Source organism: Cheilinus undulatus, linkage group 2 (assembly GCF_018320785.1).
Source record: "Cheilinus undulatus linkage group 2, ASM1832078v1, whole genome shotgun sequence".
NCBI classification, from domain to species: Eukaryota; Metazoa; Chordata; class Actinopteri; order Labriformes; family Labridae; genus Cheilinus; species Cheilinus undulatus.
Window position 1 is genome coordinate 41,692,670 of NC_054866.1, and position 21,083 is coordinate 41,713,752.

Here is a 21,083-nt window from a genome sequence, read left to right on the forward strand (position 1 = left end):
AACCTGGGCTTTGACAATTTGTGCAGCAGTAATGTCACTTAAATTTTAAAAAAGTTATGGGACAATAAAAACAAACAAAAAGAAATTCAAAAATTAAATCTAAAAGATTTTTATGTATTAAACACAGTAAACATAAGTGACTAAGGATGTTTTTTTTTCTTTTTTGCACAAACTGGTTCTCCCATCTCTTGGGGACCAAAGGAATAAATAAATAATCATTCTGTGCCAGAAAGTCTTCAGAATATTCACATTTTTACAAAAAAACACCCACTGCACTTTTGGGAATTTGAGTCTTATTTAAAGCAGTTCCTGTGCCACATAATGATGTTTCTGCATCTTTTTCTCTCCATTGTCATTCAGGCTCTCTTCTACAGTTTCAAAGTCTTTGCACATACACTGTTTGGTAAAGCATGAGATGACGACAGAAATGCCTGCAATTGGTGTCACAGCCAAGTCACAATGCATTCTGTTATATACAGTGACAATAAGGCGGCAAGCTAACCCTCTAGCTCCAGGAACAATACAAAAAATTGATTACAAATGGATAAAAATACACCCAATATCAGAGTCACTGGTGTGGATTAAATCTTTAAAGACCCCAGAAAGTCAGCCAAGTTCAAGGCTCTCTAGAAAATGTTCGGTACCAGCTATGAAAGCGTGGATAGCGTCATTAGAACGGCACAATAGTGGGCTTTCATAGGAAAAACAAGTTAAGTCTCAAGTTAAGATTTATGATTATTTAACTTGGAATAATGTGTCTTGTCTTGTCATATACAACAACATCGGTCTCAGAGGATTAAACAAAAAAATCCTGAAATTTTGAAATTCATTTTGTATTAGGAGGATCTAGAATATATGGAAGTTTAACTTTTGAATTAAATCACAGCAAAAACTGAACTTTTTCAGAGTATTCTGTTTTTTCCGTGTCAGTTTTTTATTGCTTATATTTCATTACAGAAGTGACTTAAACTGGCTGAAAAAACAAGACATTTTCTACAAGGAAACTAGCATATAAGAAGCAAAAATACTGTTAAAGGCCAGACTCACTTTGTTTGAGTCCAGATCTCTCTGTCCATTATGGCTGCAGTAGTGATGCTGCCAGTCAGCGGGTCTATCTTAAACAAACCACTCATGGATGAAGACCTGATGGAGTAGGTTACCTGACCGTTTTGACCCTGGTCCAGGTCATCTGCAGCAACCTGAAAGAATAACCACAATTTGGAACCTTATTTATTTAAATATTTACAACAGCTACTTAAATATAACATGAACCAGTCAACAATATTTGACTTGGAAGTGCAGAGTTCATAAGCGGGATGTATGGACTGGCCCTTATGCCACAAATGATTCTATAGAAGAAGAAGTTCTCTGTTACACTGATTTTAGATGCTTGACTTCTTTGTTATTCTAAAACTTCACACTTAAACATCAGCCAAGGCTAATAAACATGTGTCGGATAGTCTGCCACACCTGGATAATGGGGAAATCGTAGCCCTGTGCCTCTCTAATGTAGGCTACGTAGTTCTGAAGTTGGAATCGAGGCAAGTTATCATTGACATCCTGCAGGATTAAGTTGACAGCCATGTACGTGCTGGAGGACGCTGTCTCAGCTTTCACCACAAGTCGGAGTTTGGGGGTCTCCTCAAAGTCTAGTCCCTCTGACTTCTGGACCCAAATTTCCCCTAATTGACAAAAATAACTCTGAGTCACATTGTGGATTTGGAAAACATCACACTGTAGCGCATGCTGCCATCTCTGCACTTACCAGTAATGGCGTTTATACCAAAAGATTGGATTCTGTTTCCACTGAAAATACTGTAGCTGATACCAGTCTGAGAGCCATCAGGGTACTGGGCCTGAGTCTGTGTCACCACTGTGCCTATAAGAGGGAAAACATATTATGTTGAAACTTAACTTCAACATTCTACCCTCATTACAAATGCGCTGACTTCCACATTAATAATTCAACAGTTTAAATGTGTGACCTTTAGCGGCATTCTCCTGCAGACTGACATCTCGGGCCATACGAGGGAAGCGAATCCCACTGTAGCTCTGCTCCCTGATATAAATGATAACCACCCCCAGAGACGACTGAGCCGGGTTGCCCTGGTCCATGGCCTGAACTATCAAAGTCCTCTGGCTTTGAGTCAGAGTCTGCAGCTTCTCTGTGGCCTGGATGTCTCCTGTCAGCGAGTTTATGGTGAAGCCCCTCACAGGGTTGGCAAAACGGTAAAACACAGAGCCATTAGCTCCAAAGTCTTTGTCCTCTGCTCTCATGGTGGCCAACACTCTGTGGCTGGACACACTACTGGCCGAGATGTTCACAATAAGGGGGTCCTGGATGAAGAATGGGGCGTTATCGTTCACATCCTGAATGTAGATGGTCACCTGAGCAGTAGAGTTTAGTGGGTTCACAGGGGAGGAGTCAGTGGCGTACACCTCAAAGGTGTAAGAAGCGGTTCTCTCTCTGTCCAGAGGAGCCGCGGTGATGATGCGGCCTGTGTTCTGCTCTATGATGAACATGCTGCGGGAGCCACTGCTCAGATAGTACAGAACCTGGCTGTTTGGGCCCTGGTCCAGATCAATGGCTTTAACCTCCAGAACCAGTGAGCCAATAGGAACATCTTCAGAAATGTCTGCAGTGTAGCTGCTGCTTTGAAACTGAGGGCTGTTATCATTCATGTCTAGAACAGTAACTTCCACTGTAGCCGTACTGCTGAGGGGAGGGCTGCCCCGGTCCTGAGCTGTGACTGTTAGCTTGTACCCCTCCTTCCTCTCTCGATCCAGAGGCCTTGAAGTGTAGAGAACACCTGACTGTCTGTCCAGGCTGAAGTCTCCAGATGGATCTCCACCTGCAAGAAGGAAATCACCCATGGTTATTGGAAGTAAGAAAAATGCACACTTAAAGGCCCAGTAGAGCTGATCATTGAGAAACTGAATGGTATAATGAAAGAAATTCTCACCAGTAATTTTGTAGTTAATCTTCCCACTGTCACCTATGTCCTTGTCAGTGGCTCTCAGTGTGAACAGAGGCAAAGCCTCCAGGTTTTCAGGCACCTCGATGCTGTAGTAGAGACGTCCAAAGCGAGGGATGTTGTCATTCTCATCAAGAACTCTGATCCTCACTGTGGCTTTGGCATAATTAGGGGGGAGGCCTCCATCTTTAGCATAAACTGTGAATACATGAAAAAGAAAACATGCTTAACTCCTAAAAATACTGACGAAATGGCAAACGACAATCTGGTCACTGATGGTGATAGCATAGCAACCAGACTGCTGATCACTTCCATAGACTCTGGAATCATCAAATATTTGATCATATTGGTCAGAAATAATAACAATCATAAAATCAGGGCTAGGTTTTGACCTTGTTGGAAGTTTGTAACTATTTATTAAGGAAATCAACCACAAACTGACAAATACCTTCTTAAAATACTACTGATGACAAGCAAAAAAGCCATAACCAGGAGAGGTCTTGACTTGTTTAAGAGGCGTAAGAGACTCTGCCATGATAAACTCAGTGTAACCTGACACGCCAGATAGAGTTTTTTATATATCCATTTTACAGGTTGAATGTCACAGTCATCTGGAAAACCTTCCATACAAATGAGGGGCAGACCTTCCAAAGAAATTCTCGGAAATTGATTTGACGAATGTTCTGTGTTACATTCAGTACTAGCCAATCAGAGCAACAAGACAAAATGAGGTAGTAAGCATGCTCAGTTGTTGGATAAAACTCATGCTGAGGCCAGCAAGAGCAGGGAAAAAAAATCTCTTCCAGGAGAAGCTTTCAGGGTGGCTCTCTGCTTTGTTTTAATAAAGAAATGTGGCCCTGTTCTGATTAAACTGCCGCTATACTAGTTACACTCAAGCTAATCGCTACACCGGCTTGCAACACAACTAAACCCCAGCTGTAATCATCACAATTCCTGCCAAAGCAGGTCAGGAGAGAGCAAAAACATCTTTTATCATGAAAAGCTTTCAGTGCTGTTCTTTACTCTTTATTATATAAAGAAATGTGGTCTGGTTCTGATAGAACTGCTGCTATACTATAGCTACATCTGAGTTAAATGCTATACCAGTGGCAGACCTTGCTATCAGCTTACAGTACAACTAAGCCCTGTCCGTAGCTACTACCTGATTCAGTTGTTTCAGATTGGAGCTTTGCAAGATGGATTCGCCTGATAATAGACATGGAATCTGGACAATCAGTCTCCTCTGCAATGTTACTGAAATGTAGCTATAAAATGAACTTTATGCTATCATGTTTGATGACCTGTTATTCTGTTGCAAAAATGCAGCACTAAAAAATAAAGTTTTAAAAAGCAAAATAAAAATACAGACTTAACCCTTTGTTGTTGTTATAAAACAAAAGACACATTTAAAACTGAAGAGTGCAAAGTGAAGTGCATGTGATATTGAATCTAAAATCAAAGCTATCTCCATTACAGAGTAGGAAAGTCAGAGGGCGGTACCTGTGAGAGTGTAGTACTCCTGTACCTCCCTGTCGAGCGACTTAGTGGCTGTTATTACACCTGTAACTGGCTCTATGGTGAAATCCTCTCCTGAGATCCCACTGTATGTCACCTGTCCATTGGTTCCTGTAAACACAGCCATAATGTAAAATCCCTAAGACAAAACAGTCACTTGATACCGAAAAGTTAATTTCTTAAACATGCAACAGCTTTATCAAAAACGAGTACATTCTATTTTTATCAGTCTGGGTAAAGGCTTGTATACCTGTTTGTCTCTTTGTTTGTTTGTTTGTTGTTGGCTTTGCTGTCTAAGCATTTTACAGTCACGCTTCAGCCCCCCCCCCCTTCCCCCCCCCCACGTCTGGTTGCCAGATTGCGTGCTAACACAAAGCAGTCTGGCAACCTCACCTGTTTACTTCACTGATTGCTTTTGGGGAGAAAGTTTATAATCCTTCTGTTTTATGTGATTCTGACTAAGTCCAGGAGAATGTGCCGTTTCTGTACCCAGCCCCCCACCCTACTGAGTAGTTCTCAATTAAAAACAACTGCTAATGCTTTTAATTTAAGCACGTACCCGGCACATGAAGGCTGAGAAAAAATTACAGGCATTTTTTAGTCTTAATTGCTGAAGCCGCACAATTTGATACCTTATACCAAAAACACGTGTTGTTTAAAGCCATGTTTTATTTTGGTGAAATGTTTTATAAGATATTTGAGTTATTTATACTTTCAAACAACAGCCATTGCTGCAGCACTGTAATTGTTTTACATCAAAATACAGTCTCTAAATGATGTTGAAATTTTACGTAGATGCAGAACTATTTCACACAAAGGACAAACATGGTGCTTGCTGAGCGAGTCATGTTGATGAAAAACAGATACAAGTAAATAGGACTAACTCAGCACACATTGGTTTTCTCACCTTGGTCCAGATCAGAGGCAAACACTGTCAGTACACTAGTTCCTGGAGCCTCGTTCTCTGAAATCTGGGCTTCATACTGGCTCTCCTCAAACCAGGGCACCTCATCGTTAACATCAATCACATGGACACACAACAGCTGGCTGGACGAGTATGCTGGTATCCCATGATCCTCGGTGACTATTGTGAGGTTAAAGATGTCCTGCTCCTCACGGTCCAGAGGTTTGAAAATAGACAGAGAGCCTGCAGAGAGATGAATCAGGGTGAAACGTGAGAAGAAGTTTCCTGTAGGTACTTTATGACCGCCTCACAGAGCAGTTACACATGACTACACAAACAGTATCAAAGGCCGTAAAACATGCAACTTTCCACTGTTTTGTGTAGTCAACTGATTTCAAAAGCAAGTGTGAAAAGTTGCCGTGTGAGGGCCAAATCAGAGCTAATCTCCTGCACACACAGAGCTCTGCCTACCTGAGTGCTACCACCACCACGGCTCTAACAGCTCCACAGTCTGGCCACAGTTTACGAGATTTTCCATTGGAGAGTGCTGCAGCCATCGACAGAGAAGCAGTAAACACACGCTCTAGACACGCAACAGCCAGGCATGCCGTGCTGCGTAGAAATTAGGGGCACTCTTGCCTTTTCATTATCCTGCCCTAAGTGGGTTGAGCTTGCATTGATTCAATTTCAATTTCATGCTTTAAAACGAGCTACAACTGTTAAAGAAAGAGGGACAGGCCTGCTTTGGTTTTTACTTTTTTGTGCATGTTTTTGCTCTGTATCTCGCTGGGACTGAGATAACTTGCCCCTAAGACTTTAATCTGGTAGGAATTACAGGCAGGAATATTTTCACCAAATTTGACTCCTCTGGGATGCTGCAGTATTCCTGGTCACAGATAACACATGGGCAGATGAAAGGCAGTGGAAAAAGGAGAAAGTTTTTATTTTGGGTGTTTTTAATTCCAACATCTTCAGCCTGTGAGAGGCTTGTGGCGCCAACACTTTGGACTGAAGTGTGAGGGTTAGATGAGGTTGCTCATGCCACAAAAACATCTTTCTTTTCTTATACGCTGAAGCCATTTGTCAACATTTGATGTGTAAATCCCTGAATGGTGTTGTCTTTTGCAAAGAAGTAATTCACCTTATCACCAAGTGCACTCTCCCTTCGCTCCAAAAGTGAAATTAATGACCTCCCCACTGACAATGACTGATGAGACTGCGTCCCTCACTCCCTGACTTTATATAATCCTAATAACTTCACAGCTCTCTCTATTGTGGTTCACTGTGATGCCAAAGTAATGAAAACAGAGTGTGCAGAGATGGTCCAAGGTCTATGGTCTCTGACCCCAAAACAGGAGCAAACCAGGTGCAAGGAGGATTAACTCTGTCATTATTCTAACAAATAACCCGTGCGCTTGAACACTTCAAGGTGAGCGCACATACTGGACTGAAGAAGAAGTGGCATGCCTGACAGCCCCTGAATGTTTCCATCCTCCAGCTGCTCCAGGGGGCGAGCCGGCTGGCGACTGAAAAGAGAAGGCGGAGCCGGAGTGGACACGTGTCTCCAAAACCACAACAAAGCCCACAGGACCAAACAGCCCAAGGTCAGCGTGGACTAAGTGACAGAGTCTCATGCAAGCACACAAACACATATGTGCATGCCTACACACGTGTGCACACATAAACACCGTAACTGATCCTTTCTCTAATGGTTCCCAGAAGCCCGAGCAGGAGGTTCTTTGGTCTTTCATGGGAATAGATCCACAATAACAGATGATGGGCTGTGTGTGTGTGTTTGTGTGTATGAGTGTGATATATATTTGGCAGGCTGCTCCGTCTGTCTGGCCTCCAACTAAGAGAAATAAGTCATGAAAGGTGAAGCAAGAGTTGTGCTGCACTCAGACGTAAGCAGACGTATTACAAGAATTTCTGTGTTTATGGAGGTGGATGTTTGATGATTGTACAGAGAGAGAGAACAAAGGGGAGTAAACATGCAATTCAAAATAAGATTAAGAGGCGGCACAAGGGCTTAAAACGTCCATGAAAAGCCCCAAACAGAGCTGCACAAATTCATATTGAATTAAAAATATTTCACCTTGACTCAGTTAGTTTCAGAGCACGAAATCGCAACAGGAGTTGGAAACAGTCTGATAAAACAGGCATGAATTAGCTGAAAGGTTAGGTCAAGTCCAGTGCAGAGATTATATTCACCCAAACAGGTAGCTAATGTTCGAGTCTGACCTGCAGCTCCAATTTCATGCATGTCATTCCACACTCTCTCTCGCCAGTTCCTACAAGATCCACTGTCCTGTCATTCACAGTAGCTTTTCTCAACAGTAATTCAGAATGGGTTATATTAACAAAAGACTATCATGAATATGAAGAAAATTAGATATCCCTGCACTAATGAATGAAAATGTCACACATGCTCTTAAAAATTTAAGTCAGTGTTGGGATCAGGACTGTTTTGCCTACCAGTTTTGGCAGGTGTTAAAAGAGTGAGAAACCCATTAAATTTTATTTTTAAGGTCTACATGATAACGGCACATTTCATCCAAGGCATTTATATATTTTACAAGAGTGCTTTAGAGATTTATCTTACTAATCTTATTACTACATAAATATCTCGGCAGTCACAGGAATGTAAAATGTTTGTCTCTTAATTACTTTTTGACAAGGTTGACTTTGGATTTTCCAAAACTTTTAAGAAAAACAAAAAACAAAAAACAAAAGGTTATGAAACACAGATTTAAAGATTTTTATTCCCCTTCAACCCTCAACTAGGAGGAATAAAAGATAATATGCAAACTGCTGACAGTCCGAGATTTAACAACCTTTCATGATAAGATCCCAATAGGGGACTGCAGCTATGCTGTTTGAACTGATAATCATGCTGATATCAGATGTTCACATATGCACTATTTACACTGCAGTATATCTACGTCCCTCAGAGAATCATAAAATGGTTGTCGAATTTCCAAATATCCAACACTTTGATACTTTTTCAATACCATATACTTTAAATGAGACAATACCCATTATTTCTACATTTGATATGACTGAAAAGTAGCAAAATTCTGAAGCAAATGGCATAAAGAGTCAAATTGTCAACCCAAAGCTGCTGCAATAGAGAGCAAGAACATGCACAGCACACAGCAGTGGGTGATCAACACTGCCATGAAGTAGGGAGAGAACAGCACTAGTGTAACGCTGTTACAGAGAAATAAGACATTATTTTGTTTGTTATGCACTAAAAATCTTAGAAGCACTCCGACACCTACACACAAATGAGCAAAAAGGAGCAGGATTTTGTTTGATAACTGCTGAAATGGCGCAGCGCTCTGCCCTTACTGTCTCTGATCTCTAATTTTTTCTTAATGTCCTTTCCTGTGGACTTTTTACTGTGAGCTTCACATCTCTATGCAAACACAGAATCATATCCTCAATAAGAAAGATAAGAAATTCAAGACAGAGAGCAGAATGACTGCAGACACTTCTTCTGGATTATTAACAATAATTCAAACAAAGTATTTTTTTTTTTCCTCTGAATGGTCATATTATTAGGAAAATCTTATTTACCTTACATTACTATCAACAGTTTGTCTAATTTTATTAGGTGTCCCTCTCTTATATACAAACTGGAAGACAAAACAACCAAATAAACGCTGCGAGTCAGACGGTTCAGACCACTGCGTCATTCATTAATCCCTAATAACTGCACACCTAATATTTTACAACAGTTTTAAAAATATGCCCAATTTCTTCAAACACAATCAATGCAAAAACAATAGATGATTCTACAAAATCCTAAATAACTTTCAGTGATCATGTAGTACAATATCTGTGCATGATAATGAAAATAGCGACAATAAAGGTTAGAGAAAGCAGGCATTTATTTTGTAAGATATAAACTTGTCCCACTTTATCTTTGTGATAAAACCATCTCCACCTGGCCCCTCCTCTGTATTATGGCTCTTGTACTCACCGGTGTTAGGGTTGAGGTTAAACGTTCCTCTGGTGTTTCCTGACTGGATACTGTAGGTCACTCTGCCGTTCTCGCCCTGGTCCGCGTCTCTGGCCATGACATAGAGCACCACGAAGCCCACCGGCTGGTCCTCCATCACACTGACAGCCGTTGGCGAGCTGAACACGGGTGGGTTGTCGTTCTCATCTGTAACATACACCCTCGCTGTGACAGAACCCCAGCGCCTCTGTCTGACATCTTCGGCGGAGTCTGTTGCCCTGACAACCAGTATCAGGTTCGAGGTGACCTCATAGTCCAGCTCCTGGCTCAGTGATAGAACCCCAGTCGAGGGGTCCAGGGCCAGAAGACCTGGGGTGTCTGGCCACTGGTGGAGAATGGAATACCTCAACTCGCTGTTTGGCCCGCTGCCGTCTTTATCTGTGGCCTGGAAAGTGTAGACGGACGAGCCGGAAGCCATGCTCTCTGAGACCACGATGGTGATGGGGTCCTCTGGGAACTGAGGGGAGTGGTCGTTGCTATCCTCTACGTCAATGTCCAGGTGGACCAAGGTGCTGCTGGGAGGATTCTGTGAGAAGTCATCTACTTCAATCTGCAGGGTGTAGCGCTCGTCTCGTTCATAGTCTAAAGGACGAGCCAGGTACACGTCTCCAGTCAGACGGTCCACGACAAAGGTCCCGTCTTTGTCCGTGCCCCCCACCACCACGTAGGTCACCTCCCCTTCCTCTGATGGCTCTCTGTCACGGAGGCGGACCGAACCAAGAACTGAGCCCGGCTTTGCCTCCTCCACAGAATTAAAGGCCATAGAAAGGGAGTTGGTCTTGGTAGAAGGTTTGCTGGTGCTGAGAACCTGCAGAAGGAAAACAGTGAGAGAATATTTAAGGAAATAGCAACAGGAAAGAGAATCCAACACTTCATTTAGATGCAAAACAGCGACTGGAGTTTCCAACTTTTGATAAAAAGAATGAAAATAATTCATGGACTGGAGCAAAACAAAAACAGATTTTGTCCACTCCACTCACTTGTGCTGCGTGTGTACACTGGGAATAAATGAACCCAGTTACAGGAAGTTTTCATAGACTTGAAAAACACGCCTGCTAACCTTAATCACACTTAATGTGGTACTCATGCTGCTGCCAGGGAAAATAAAAAAATATTGATGATAAAAGTCACACAATCAGAGGAGGAAACAGTGAAAGGACTGGAATTTAGCACTTTGACTGATCCTGGATTATGCATAGCTTTATGCTTACTTTGAAGATCAATTCAAGAATAAAAAACAAATAAACTTCTTTTTAATGAAGGAAAGCCCTAAGTAACACGACAGAGTAAAACATATTCCTTCTATACAATCTAGACACTTTAAAAGCCTTGAAGAAGGAGAAGGAGGTTTCATTCAGGACATTTTCAGCAGCCTAACAGATAGTGAGTCATAAGCTTAAAGGGAAATTCTGACGCACCACTACACGAACCAGTAGTTAAGCAGGCATTTAAAAAAATATGGTGGGCTTGTTTTGAAATCTTACATGACAAGATGTAAATTAGTTCCACATTAGATGGAAACGGACTGCTCCATAAATAAATTGATACAGTCCAATCCCATCACTGATGGATTTAGAAAATCAGTCTGAAGAGATAATTAAAGGAAATTACTGAAGTACGTCAGTGGGCAAGAACAACACTGCACTATTAAATCCAATTACCTCACAATTATGATTTTCATTTTTTTCTGTTTGGAGAGGGGGAAAGTGAACTGGCACTTGTTTATATGGCAACTCTATTTTCCTGGAACATTTAAATGTAAGTACCCTCCAGCCTTCTTCCATTGTGTCCTTTTTCTGTTCTATATTAAATATTAACAGAGTTACTTTAAATGCCGTGTTTTATGTGAGTGTAAAGCTCGCCGCTTATTCCAAAAGGGCTACTGTATTAAAAAAGTGTTGAAGTCTTTGAGAATGACCTTGATCAGAGTAGTCTACAGCTGGACCTCATCACCAGCCAGCTGGGAGTATTTGATTCAAACCCACTTTTCCATTTCAGATAGAAATTTCCCTTTTGAAAAGTCACGGGGGAAGAAAAGGGAGGGACTGGGAGGGAAGCCTGTCAGAAGTGAGGCTGATATGTCTGCAGCAGGTCTGAGGGGCCCAGAGCCGTGGATCCTCTCAGCCCCAGGTCTATTCTTTGATTTTAAATAGGTGAGTGGTGAGGGTGTTTGTGCTGGCCGAGCTCCAGTAAAAGTCTGACCTGAATGGTGAGGGAGCAGGAGGTGCTGCGAGAGGGTAGGCCCCTGTCAGTGGCTGTCACCGTCAGGGTGTAGTCAGCCCGCTCCGAGTGGATGAGAGGGGATGATGAACGAAGCTCCCCAGTGTTTGGGTTCAAAGAGAATCGCTCAGCCCGGGGACCTGCACAGAAAGAGTCCAAACTTTAAACAAGGAAGACGCATGATGGAGTGACAGAAAGAAAAAAGGGTAAACCCCATGAGTCAGTTTAAGCACATATGTTTCAACCATAAACCCATATTTTATGATATTTACAAAAATGGATTCCAGTAACTAACCTCAAAAAATTTCAGTACTTCTCTGTGAACATTTTGAGTATTTTAAACTTCATCATCAAAATCTGAGATGCTTAAAGCAAGAATCCATCACTCCAACTGGTCTGATAGTAACAATCTCTGATTTAATACAGGTTTTACGTTAATAACTTATTTTTAAATCCTGATGATCCTTATAGTCTGTTTTTAACAATGTAAACAAATTTATAAATTAACTTGCATTGCCTCATCCAGGACACAAAATATGTTATCACAGAATAGATTAAAGGTACAATACGTATCATTTTTTGGACTAAAATGTATGTTTTAATTAAAAATAAATACTCCTCAGCAGGTCCACCCACAGATTTGGCGGCAAACAAATGTTGGGTCTGATGTTGAAGTCATTTTTTGTGCCACTTTTAATCTCTTTTAACCACTTTTTCACCAAATTTTTGCCACTTTAGTTGTAACTTGTCATCAATTTTGCACACTTTTTACCCATTATGCTTCTTTTTAAATACATTTTTTGTTACATTTAAACCCCTTTTCACCACTTTGTCTGCCATTTGTGCCATTATTGATCCATTTTTGCCTCTGTTAACCCTTCTTTTCCACTTTCAACCCATTTTTGCCCTTTTTAATCCCATTAAACCACCTTTTTGCCCGTTTTGCCACTTTTTGAACCATTTCCTTTACCTTTTCTGCCCATTTATTCTCTGTTTTCCTATTTTTGTTTACCCATTTAACCCATTTCACTCTTTGTATGCTCATTATAGCCACTTGTGACTCCTTTTCACCAATTTTTCCATCTGTTTTTACAATAATTAAGCCATTTTTGTGATATTCCAACTTTTTTTGCTTCTGTTAACCCATTACTGCCACAGAGAAGCAGTTGACTTTTTGAAGATGGTTTATACAAGGCATAAATAGATTGTATGTTATCTTGATAAGAATGGTTCTTATTCAGGTAAAAAAATAGAATATCACAGTTAAGATTTTCAGATTTTGCTGACCTCCATGGGCCCCCCATTTGGCTGGGCCCCAGAAAGCACTCCCCTTAATCCCCCTTTATGTGCTGCCATGCTCCTGTGTAACATAAATGTATGTAGATTTCTTACAGTACCTAAAATATTTGCGACTGTTTTTAGACCAGAGACATGCTTTACAGTCATGCTTGTACTGAGATGTGTGTTGTTCAGACAGCTGTCTTGACTGAACCACTAGATCATGGGAGGGCAACTGGCAGCCCGGGGGCCACAGACGGCCCTCCAACTCACACAATGCTGGCCCAAAGTCAACTTCAAATACCACTGCACTATAAACATGAAGACAACATGGCAAAATCTGTAATGATGACATAAAAATAGAAACACTTCTCTTATAATCTGTGATTACTAGTATGTTTGGTTCTTAAAGAGAAATCAGTAGATGTTGTTGGCTATAATGTTTCTGTAAAACTTTGTATGCATCACTAATTGTATTTGTAAAAAGAAAAAGCAAGTTAAATATATTTAAATAACAAGTTAACTATGATGTTCACTGCACTTAAAAAAGCAGCTTGAAATTGATTGAATTTGTGTGCGTCACTGAAATAAAAAATATAAATTTGAACTTGGGTTCAAAAACACAATGGTGGTATTATGAAAGATTTTAAAAGCAACATTTTCTTCCTTTCACTGAGTTATAAGTAATCATAATGGTTAAATTGAGAATATCTGACAACTTGGCCCTTTGGCATTGAAAATAAAATCAATGTGACCCTTTTGATAACCAAAGCTGACGATCCCTGCACTGCACTCTCATGACTCTTTTATTGTTGCTGCACTGGAGCTTCATCTCATTTGTGTTTGGTACCGCTTACTTGTTCCGGACCATTCTTATTCAATCTCCCAAGCTCATCCCTGAACACAGAACTTCAACTCCTGCCTAACATCTTACACTGTGGCCTCACTTGGCATTTCTAGATTGAGTAGAGACCAATAAAGACCTAGACTCTGTTCATTAACGCTTTACCTACAGAGCCAGCGCCAGTGATGTGTTTTATATGTCCGGAGTATTATCACCATAAATCTGTCAAAATTTGTCCGATTTGAAAAATTCCAACAGTGTTGGAAAGCTGAGAATCGTGGGCATGTGCACATATATGGACAGACAGCTACATGGATTCTCAACACAGTAACTCCTCAAAAGTTTGCTCAATTTAAAAAATTCCAAAGCTGACAGAGAGCTGAGAATCTGTGCTTTCCAGCAATATATGATGTGTGGTATATATATTATGGTAATGTCGAACAGCACCACGAAAACGGCAGCTTTGGCAGAAGACAAGTGAGAAAGGAGAGTGAAGAAAGAGAGTAAAAGGAGAGCGAGTGAGAGTAGTGTTTTGTTTTCAAAAAATAGCATTAGATAGTGGCATTGCGTATCTGTGTTTTATTACACACATTAATAATGTCGGGAAGACCATCAAGAACAGTAAAATAGCTGCTACGGTTCATAGAGGAGGACAGGAATTTGGAGGATGCATCTTCTGAACTGAGGTATGTGAAGAGCATATATAGTTCCCTTTTGCACACCCAGAGTCCTAGACTCAAAAAATGACTGGTGATTGTTCTAAACATGTATAGGTTCACATTTCAAATGTCAAAACTTCATGAGCAATAACAACATTTCTTCTCATAAAAGCCATGAAAAACAAATCCGTTTTTCTTATTCTTCTTCTTTTAGACTGCTGACAATTCCATACAATGTGCAATAATCATTAACCAGATGTTGAAAAGTCAAGTTCAAGTACTCCTGGGAAAAGGGACCAAAGCTCTCAGACTTGGGGCATTTCCTGACTATTTTACAGCCATAATAACAAAATATGTCCAAATCACCATTTTAAGCCTCAGTAGGTAAAGGGTTAAAACTGCACTCCATAAGGTGTACTTACTAAAGGGTAAACCAACATTTTGGTTTTATGGATGAATTTCACATAATGAGGGAGAAAAGCTGTTAAAAGTGTCCTTGCTGGCTCCAGTTGACAGTGATCCCAAAATGATTTGTAAGTAGCTTGAAGCACAAACCAGAAAGGGCACTTTCAACTGCTTTTCTCCCTCACTATGTGAAATTCATCCATGAAACCAAATCTTTAATTTACTGTTTAGCAATGCATGTGAATAAGTGAGCATCAAACACTAAAGATTATTCCCCATTACCATAGAACCTTTAGGTGTCCTGATATTTATATTTTCTGTTTTACACATCACCTAAACCTAATTATAATTTCTTTAACAACTCCTTATAGCACATTAATATACATGTTACAGAGGTCTCTTCCCTTCCCGCAGGTACCATACCTGACAAAGAGTAAAAGACGGTGCCATTCTCTCCTTCGTCTGGGTCTTTGGCCTGCAGGCTTCCCAGTAACACCCCAGAGGACTGACCTTCTGTCACCTATGGATTAAAAAATACAAAGAGATGTCAAAAAAAAGAAATGAAAGACATTTCATCTTCTGTCTGTGACTGCCTCTGATCCTGTGGCATTACCTGTATGATGAGGTTCTTGCCTGACTGGCTATGGGTGAAAGTGGGATCGTTATCATTGTCATCCAGTACAGTGATGAAGGCGGTGCCCGTAGCGCTACGAGGGGGCGAACCTCCGTCTTGAACCACCACCACCAGCTGGTAACTCGACTGCTGCTCTCGGTCCAGAGAAGTCCTTGTACTGATCTCACCTGGGAAGAGGAGGGGGAGGATGAGAGGGATTTTATGCCAAGGCACCCGTCCAGACGACTGGAATAATGATGAGAGACTTAGAGGCCAGCAGGCTTTGATCAATGACACACGAGTAATCGACATGCACAGTGTGCAGATGTTCATGTGCATGCACTCTCCTACATACACACTTACAGAGGAATTTTGAAAGGTTGGCAGCTGCTGTAAAGACTCATAACTCAGGCAGAAAGTGATCACAAATCAGAGAGTGTGTCTCCACCCACAGACTAACAGGCTCAGCAGGCCAATTAAAGCCCTGCAAGACGCTCAGTGCTGCTGTCACTGTTGTCTGACTAATTCATGACTGTAGGGAACAAGCAACAGTAGTCGCTGGTCTATGAGAGAAGGCTGATTTAATTTCTTCACAAATGATTTCTGTTTTGATGACACAATAAAATGTGCTTCTTCAGAAATATGATGCCTGCTTTCATGCAAATGGGAGGTCTAATATAGGAAACAATTACTGGATTGGATATATAGCTTCAATTTTAGCTCAATCTACAAAAAGATATAATGTTTTAACTGATTCAGATGTGTTTTTGTTTCTGGTAAAGGCAGGCATTCGAATAAACTCAGGAGATCAAAATTCAGGAAAATAATAGCAGTGCATCCTTTTTGAATTCCTGTATCAACAGCTGCATTATTAAAGCGTGATGTTACAGTCAGCTAACTGCTTTTTTCCTCTTCCAGCCTACTTTGCTATGCTCTCTCTTCTGTTTCCCAAAAGACATCTTTATGTTTGTAATTTTGCAGCATAAAAATGCAGATTTTCTTTTGTAGCATGAAGAAGAAAATGTAAGCCTCCACATCTTAACACTCCAATCCTATAAACCAGTTGTGATTAACTTCAGTGCATCATATTTTCAATTAACCTGTGTGGGAGTTGATCTGAAAGTGGCGGTCAGCATGCAGCAGGCGGTAGCTGAGGCGTCCGTTGGAGCCGCTGTCTCGGTCTGAGGCTGTCACGTGGCCAAAGCCTGTCCCCGCAGGAAGGTTTTCTCTCACAGCCATGAAGACCCGCTCCTGTGCGAGACGAGGAGAGTTGTCGTTCTCATCAGTAACGGAAACTCTCACCGTGGCGCTGCCTGTCTTCTTTAACTGTCCGTGACCCTGGCTAGCCATCACTGTTAGAAGATACATGTCTTTGACTTCTCTGTCCAGGGCACTCTTCACAAACAGCCAGCCGCTGTCTGCAGCGATGCCAAACCCTGCTGCATCTCCATCTGGGCGCAGGTGATATGCCAGAGGGCTAGTGTATCCAGAGCTGGGGGTTTCTCTGTTCAAAGCTCTGACCTGCAGGAAGCGAGTGTTTATCGGGGTCCCTTCTTTGATTTCCACACGGTAGGTGAGCGTATCAAACAAAGGTCCCTGGTCATTCTCAGCCTGAACGTGAACCACAAGTACAAAGGTAGCACTTAGCTGCGGTACCCCACTGTCTTTTGCAATCACCTGGAGGTCATAGCGAGGAGTGGTCTCATAGTTAAGGCTCCCGACCAATCGGATCTCTCCACTGCTGCGCTCAATGCTAAAGGTCCTCTGAACTCCACTAAGTGACAACAGATCATAACTCAGCTGTCCATTCACGCCAGAGTCTCTGTCCTCAGCTTGGACCCGGTACACCACTGTGCCCATTTCTGTGTACTCTGGCAGCAGTAAAGACTCAGAGGATGAAGGCAGGAAAACAGGCGGGTTATCATTGATGTCTGCGATGGTAATGTGGACACGAGTCTGACCGAAGGCAGGGGGATTTCCACTGCGGGCCTGCACCTCTAAATCAAGAGCTGACTGGGCTTCGTGATCCAAAGGCAGACTGGTCCTTAGGGCTCCGGTGTCAGGATCCACTGTAAAGTATCCTGCAGGGTCCCCGGAGCTGATTGTGTAGGATATATCTCTAGGGGTACCTTGAGGGAGTGACAGAGGACAAAAACCAGAAACGTCAGATCAACCTGGGAGGCTGCACTAAAAGCACTAGAGTAACAGTATACTCTGAAGATGTCATTTTTCAGTTTTCATGACTGCAACAGAGCTCCAAAAATGTAGAAAATGAATATATAAACAACACAGTGAAATGGAATTTTTGATTGATGTTATTTCAGAGTTAGGTGTGTACAGTAGTCCAACGCCTGTTTGTACAAGTGGTGCAGGGAGAAGAAAAGAACTCTTTCCAGCTCGATCCAGTGTGACTGATAAATGTATATTACACTTTTTAATATGGGCTGTGGGACGACAGTTTGGCTTTGAGTGAGTGAGTGAGTGGGTGAGTGAGTGAGTGAAGAAGAGACAGTGTGTTTATAGACTCCACCTGTCTTGCTGCTGGCCTGGACGATGCCTACACTCGTCCCCTGCAGGGCGTCCTCTGACACAGTAAAGTAGTACTGAGCCTGTTCAAAGACAGGTGGTGCCACCAGCCCCGCCACCACGCTAATGTTGACTCTGGCATTGATGAGGGCGGTCAGACCTCCACCATCTTGAGCGGAGATTATCATCGGAATGACAGAGTTGGCCTTCCCATAGACGGATCGAGACAGCGAGATCACACCTACAGAAAAGAAGCCACAGACAAGGTTAAAATGAACTGCTCTTTTACATCACACAATAGGGCCAGTACTAGTCATTTGGAGACCCCAGGTAAAGAGCAATATGAGACCCTTCAAAATATTTTGAAGCATTTCAATAAACAAAACCACAAAACTAAATAAGCTTGGCTTCCTTTTGGCTATTTTCCATATTTGGCCCTTAGATTTTAACAAACTGATGTTTTGAAGCGGTTTGAGAGGAGTGGCCATGGCAGTTTTTCAGGTTTGAGGCTTGACCACAAGAAAGTACATAACCAGTTCTGGATTAGAAGCTGGACGCATGGAAAAAGCAGTACGGAACACTGCTGAACATGCACTTTAAACTCCAGCTCCAACTACGTATCATCATGTTAATGGTCTGAAGCATTAATGCAGGATCCCATTGGTTTACATAGGGTGTAGGATGGAGAGTAATCTTTGAATATCTAAGTAGTCATTAATTTTTGAAGAAAATTCAAAGCTTTCCTGCAAATGTTATAACCCAAAACTATATTTTTCCATTACTTTCAGTGACACCTACTTGAAATTAGTGCTGCTGACGGATAGAAGGGAAAAAAAAAAAAAAATAAATAAATAAATAAATATATATATATATATATATATATATATATACACACACACGTATATACATACATATGTATATGAATTTAACCCCAAAGATGCCGTGAGTGGAAAGACAAAGACAGCTTACAGCGATGAGTGCTGAAATAATAGCGAGTGCTGGTGTCCTGCTGCTAAAACTGAGCGGTGATTCAGAGATCGATGTTTTTTCCTGGTTGTTTCAGAGCGGTTAAGCTCTACAGAAGTTACAAACACACAAACGCCTCTGCACAGACATGAAGGAAGATTCAGGATTTTGTTTGATGCTGAAGACGTGCTTCTTTCTGCCCATTGTGCCTCTCCACTCCATCCATTACAGCCTCTTTTGTCACTGAATTCACTGGTTGGCAACTGCCCCTAAAGGCGTCCTTTACACCCCTGTACAAACACTTAAACCCATAAAATAACTTTAATACAAAAATCTGAAATTACAGATGGAGTAGAATCATTGCAAATACTTCCTCTGGTTTATCAATGATAATTCAGAGGAAATAATACCATTTAGAATAATGGCTTATCTTTGATGGGAGCACTGCAGATTATTGGGGGGGGAGTGTTTTGCCTATAATGACAACAAACTGTAGGGTATGTCAAATTTTGTTACTTATTTACTGTTTTTTCAAACCCTTCTTTATGTGCAGGTTTGAAAATAGATGAATCCAAATTAACCACTTTTGGGTATGGAGGAGGTCCAGGAGTTTATTTTTGCTGCTGTGGTTTTGAAACATGTATGGGTATTTTTTGATATTTACTACTATTATCAAAGTCCAATTTCAGGTACAGTGACAAGTCTTGACACATGTGAATGTGAGGAAGCAACACAAAAGTGTCAACATCTCAAGTTAAAGGTGCAGTGTGTCTTTTTTTTTAGTGTATTAGTATTTAGCAGAACAAACTTGTTAAAAATGAAGCATAACATACATAAATAGGCCTATCTAAATTAGTGTTTAATAACCTAAACATATATTTAAAAAGTTTAATTTTTCATTAACTTAGAATAAGCCTTCTACTGATACACAAGGAGTCCATGGAGTCCACCATCTCGGATTTTGCATCTTGCATGTTTCTACAGTACCACAGAGGGGGCTAAATTCCACTGGTTGCCACTTTCACCACCAGAAGTGAACATCGCAATCTTGAATCAATCTGTTTGATGCTGCTGATATTCACAAATTTTATGCACTGAACCTTTAAGGTTTAACTTGCAGAAATGGCCATATATACTCACTTCAGGGTAATGTTGGCTACTCTGCAACTAATCATAACTTTAAAATTATTCAATGCCATTTTATCAGTCAGGAATCTACTAGTTTATACATATATGTCTATATGAATCTTCCCGGCTGTAATTTGCTTGATATAAAGACATTAGGGGACTTTTTGAGGGGCTTGAACTCAGTAGGGGTTCCAGGGTTCCTTCCCAATGTTTTCTTTTTTTATTAAAAAAACTCAAATTTTTATCCTGTTTTATGCAATCTGGGCCTCTTATTTATATTATAAATACACATCTTAATTACTGAATCCATCTTTTATTTATACCTCACATTTGATGCATATGCCTTTGCCCTTGGTGCAAGAAGCTCCAGGCAATTGCCAACCTTTGCCTAAGGGTACAGTCACACATGCAAACAATATTGTAATTCATTAAATAGCAGGACAAAATGAACCAGCTCTTCATATAGATATCGTCTTAAAAGTAGAAATTACAAATGCCTACCTGTGTCTCTGTTGAGAGTGAAGTACGGCGAGCCCCCTCCAGGTATTGTTTTGTATGAGACTTTGCCATTCTCGCCCGAGTCCAGGTCATAAGCTGTCACCCTGACCACAGACGTCCCGGGGGCGCTCTGCGTGCTCAAACTGACAGCATAGCTGACGGGGTAGAAGGCAGGCCTGTTGTCATTTATGTCTACTAGATCTACCCTCACATAGGCTACTGAGCTCAGTCCACCCTGCAGAAGAAACAAAAAGCTCTTTAGTTATACCTTCCTGTACAATAAATCATGATAAGAAAAAAGCACACCTGAAAGCAGGATTAAGGACACATTCACGGTGTGAGTAAAAACGCAGCAGAAAAGCCTGTTAAATGTGAATGTTTAGCGTAGCCTCTAAAATATAGTCCCAGCAGGTTCGTGCAGGGATACAGATTGATAGTTTCCCTCGGGAAGAGTAATATGTCATGACCCATAGAGGGTGAGAGCGCTCGCCGCAACCAAACAATCTGTTTCATAGGCTATTCATTTGC

At 41.3% G+C, this 21,083-nt stretch overlaps 1 protein-coding gene across 1 annotated transcript in view; it reads right to left on the reverse strand.

The window, feature by feature from the left end:
* The window catches only part of LOC121523478 (protocadherin-16-like), a 134,565-nt gene that overhangs the window by 9,850 nt on the left and 103,632 nt on the right, over positions 1–21,083 (reverse strand). Inside the window, exons 4-17 of the mRNA XM_041808390.1 lie at positions 20,559–20,790; positions 17,968–18,204; positions 16,538–17,566; positions 15,438–15,625; positions 15,248–15,344; positions 11,621–11,778; positions 9,380–10,226; positions 5,398–5,637; positions 4,476–4,601; positions 2,964–3,173; positions 1,986–2,852; positions 1,766–1,879; positions 1,471–1,682; positions 1,048–1,199 (exon numbers count right to left, since the gene is read on the reverse strand). Coding sequence (XP_041664324.1) covers positions 1,048–1,199; positions 1,471–1,682; positions 1,766–1,879; positions 1,986–2,852; positions 2,964–3,173; positions 4,476–4,601; positions 5,398–5,637; positions 9,380–10,226; positions 11,621–11,778; positions 15,248–15,344; positions 15,438–15,625; positions 16,538–17,566; positions 17,968–18,204; positions 20,559–20,790 — 4,709 coding nt within the window. The remainder of the gene's footprint in view (positions 1–1,047; positions 1,200–1,470; positions 1,683–1,765; positions 1,880–1,985; positions 2,853–2,963; positions 3,174–4,475; positions 4,602–5,397; positions 5,638–9,379; positions 10,227–11,620; positions 11,779–15,247; positions 15,345–15,437; positions 15,626–16,537; positions 17,567–17,967; positions 18,205–20,558; positions 20,791–21,083) is intronic.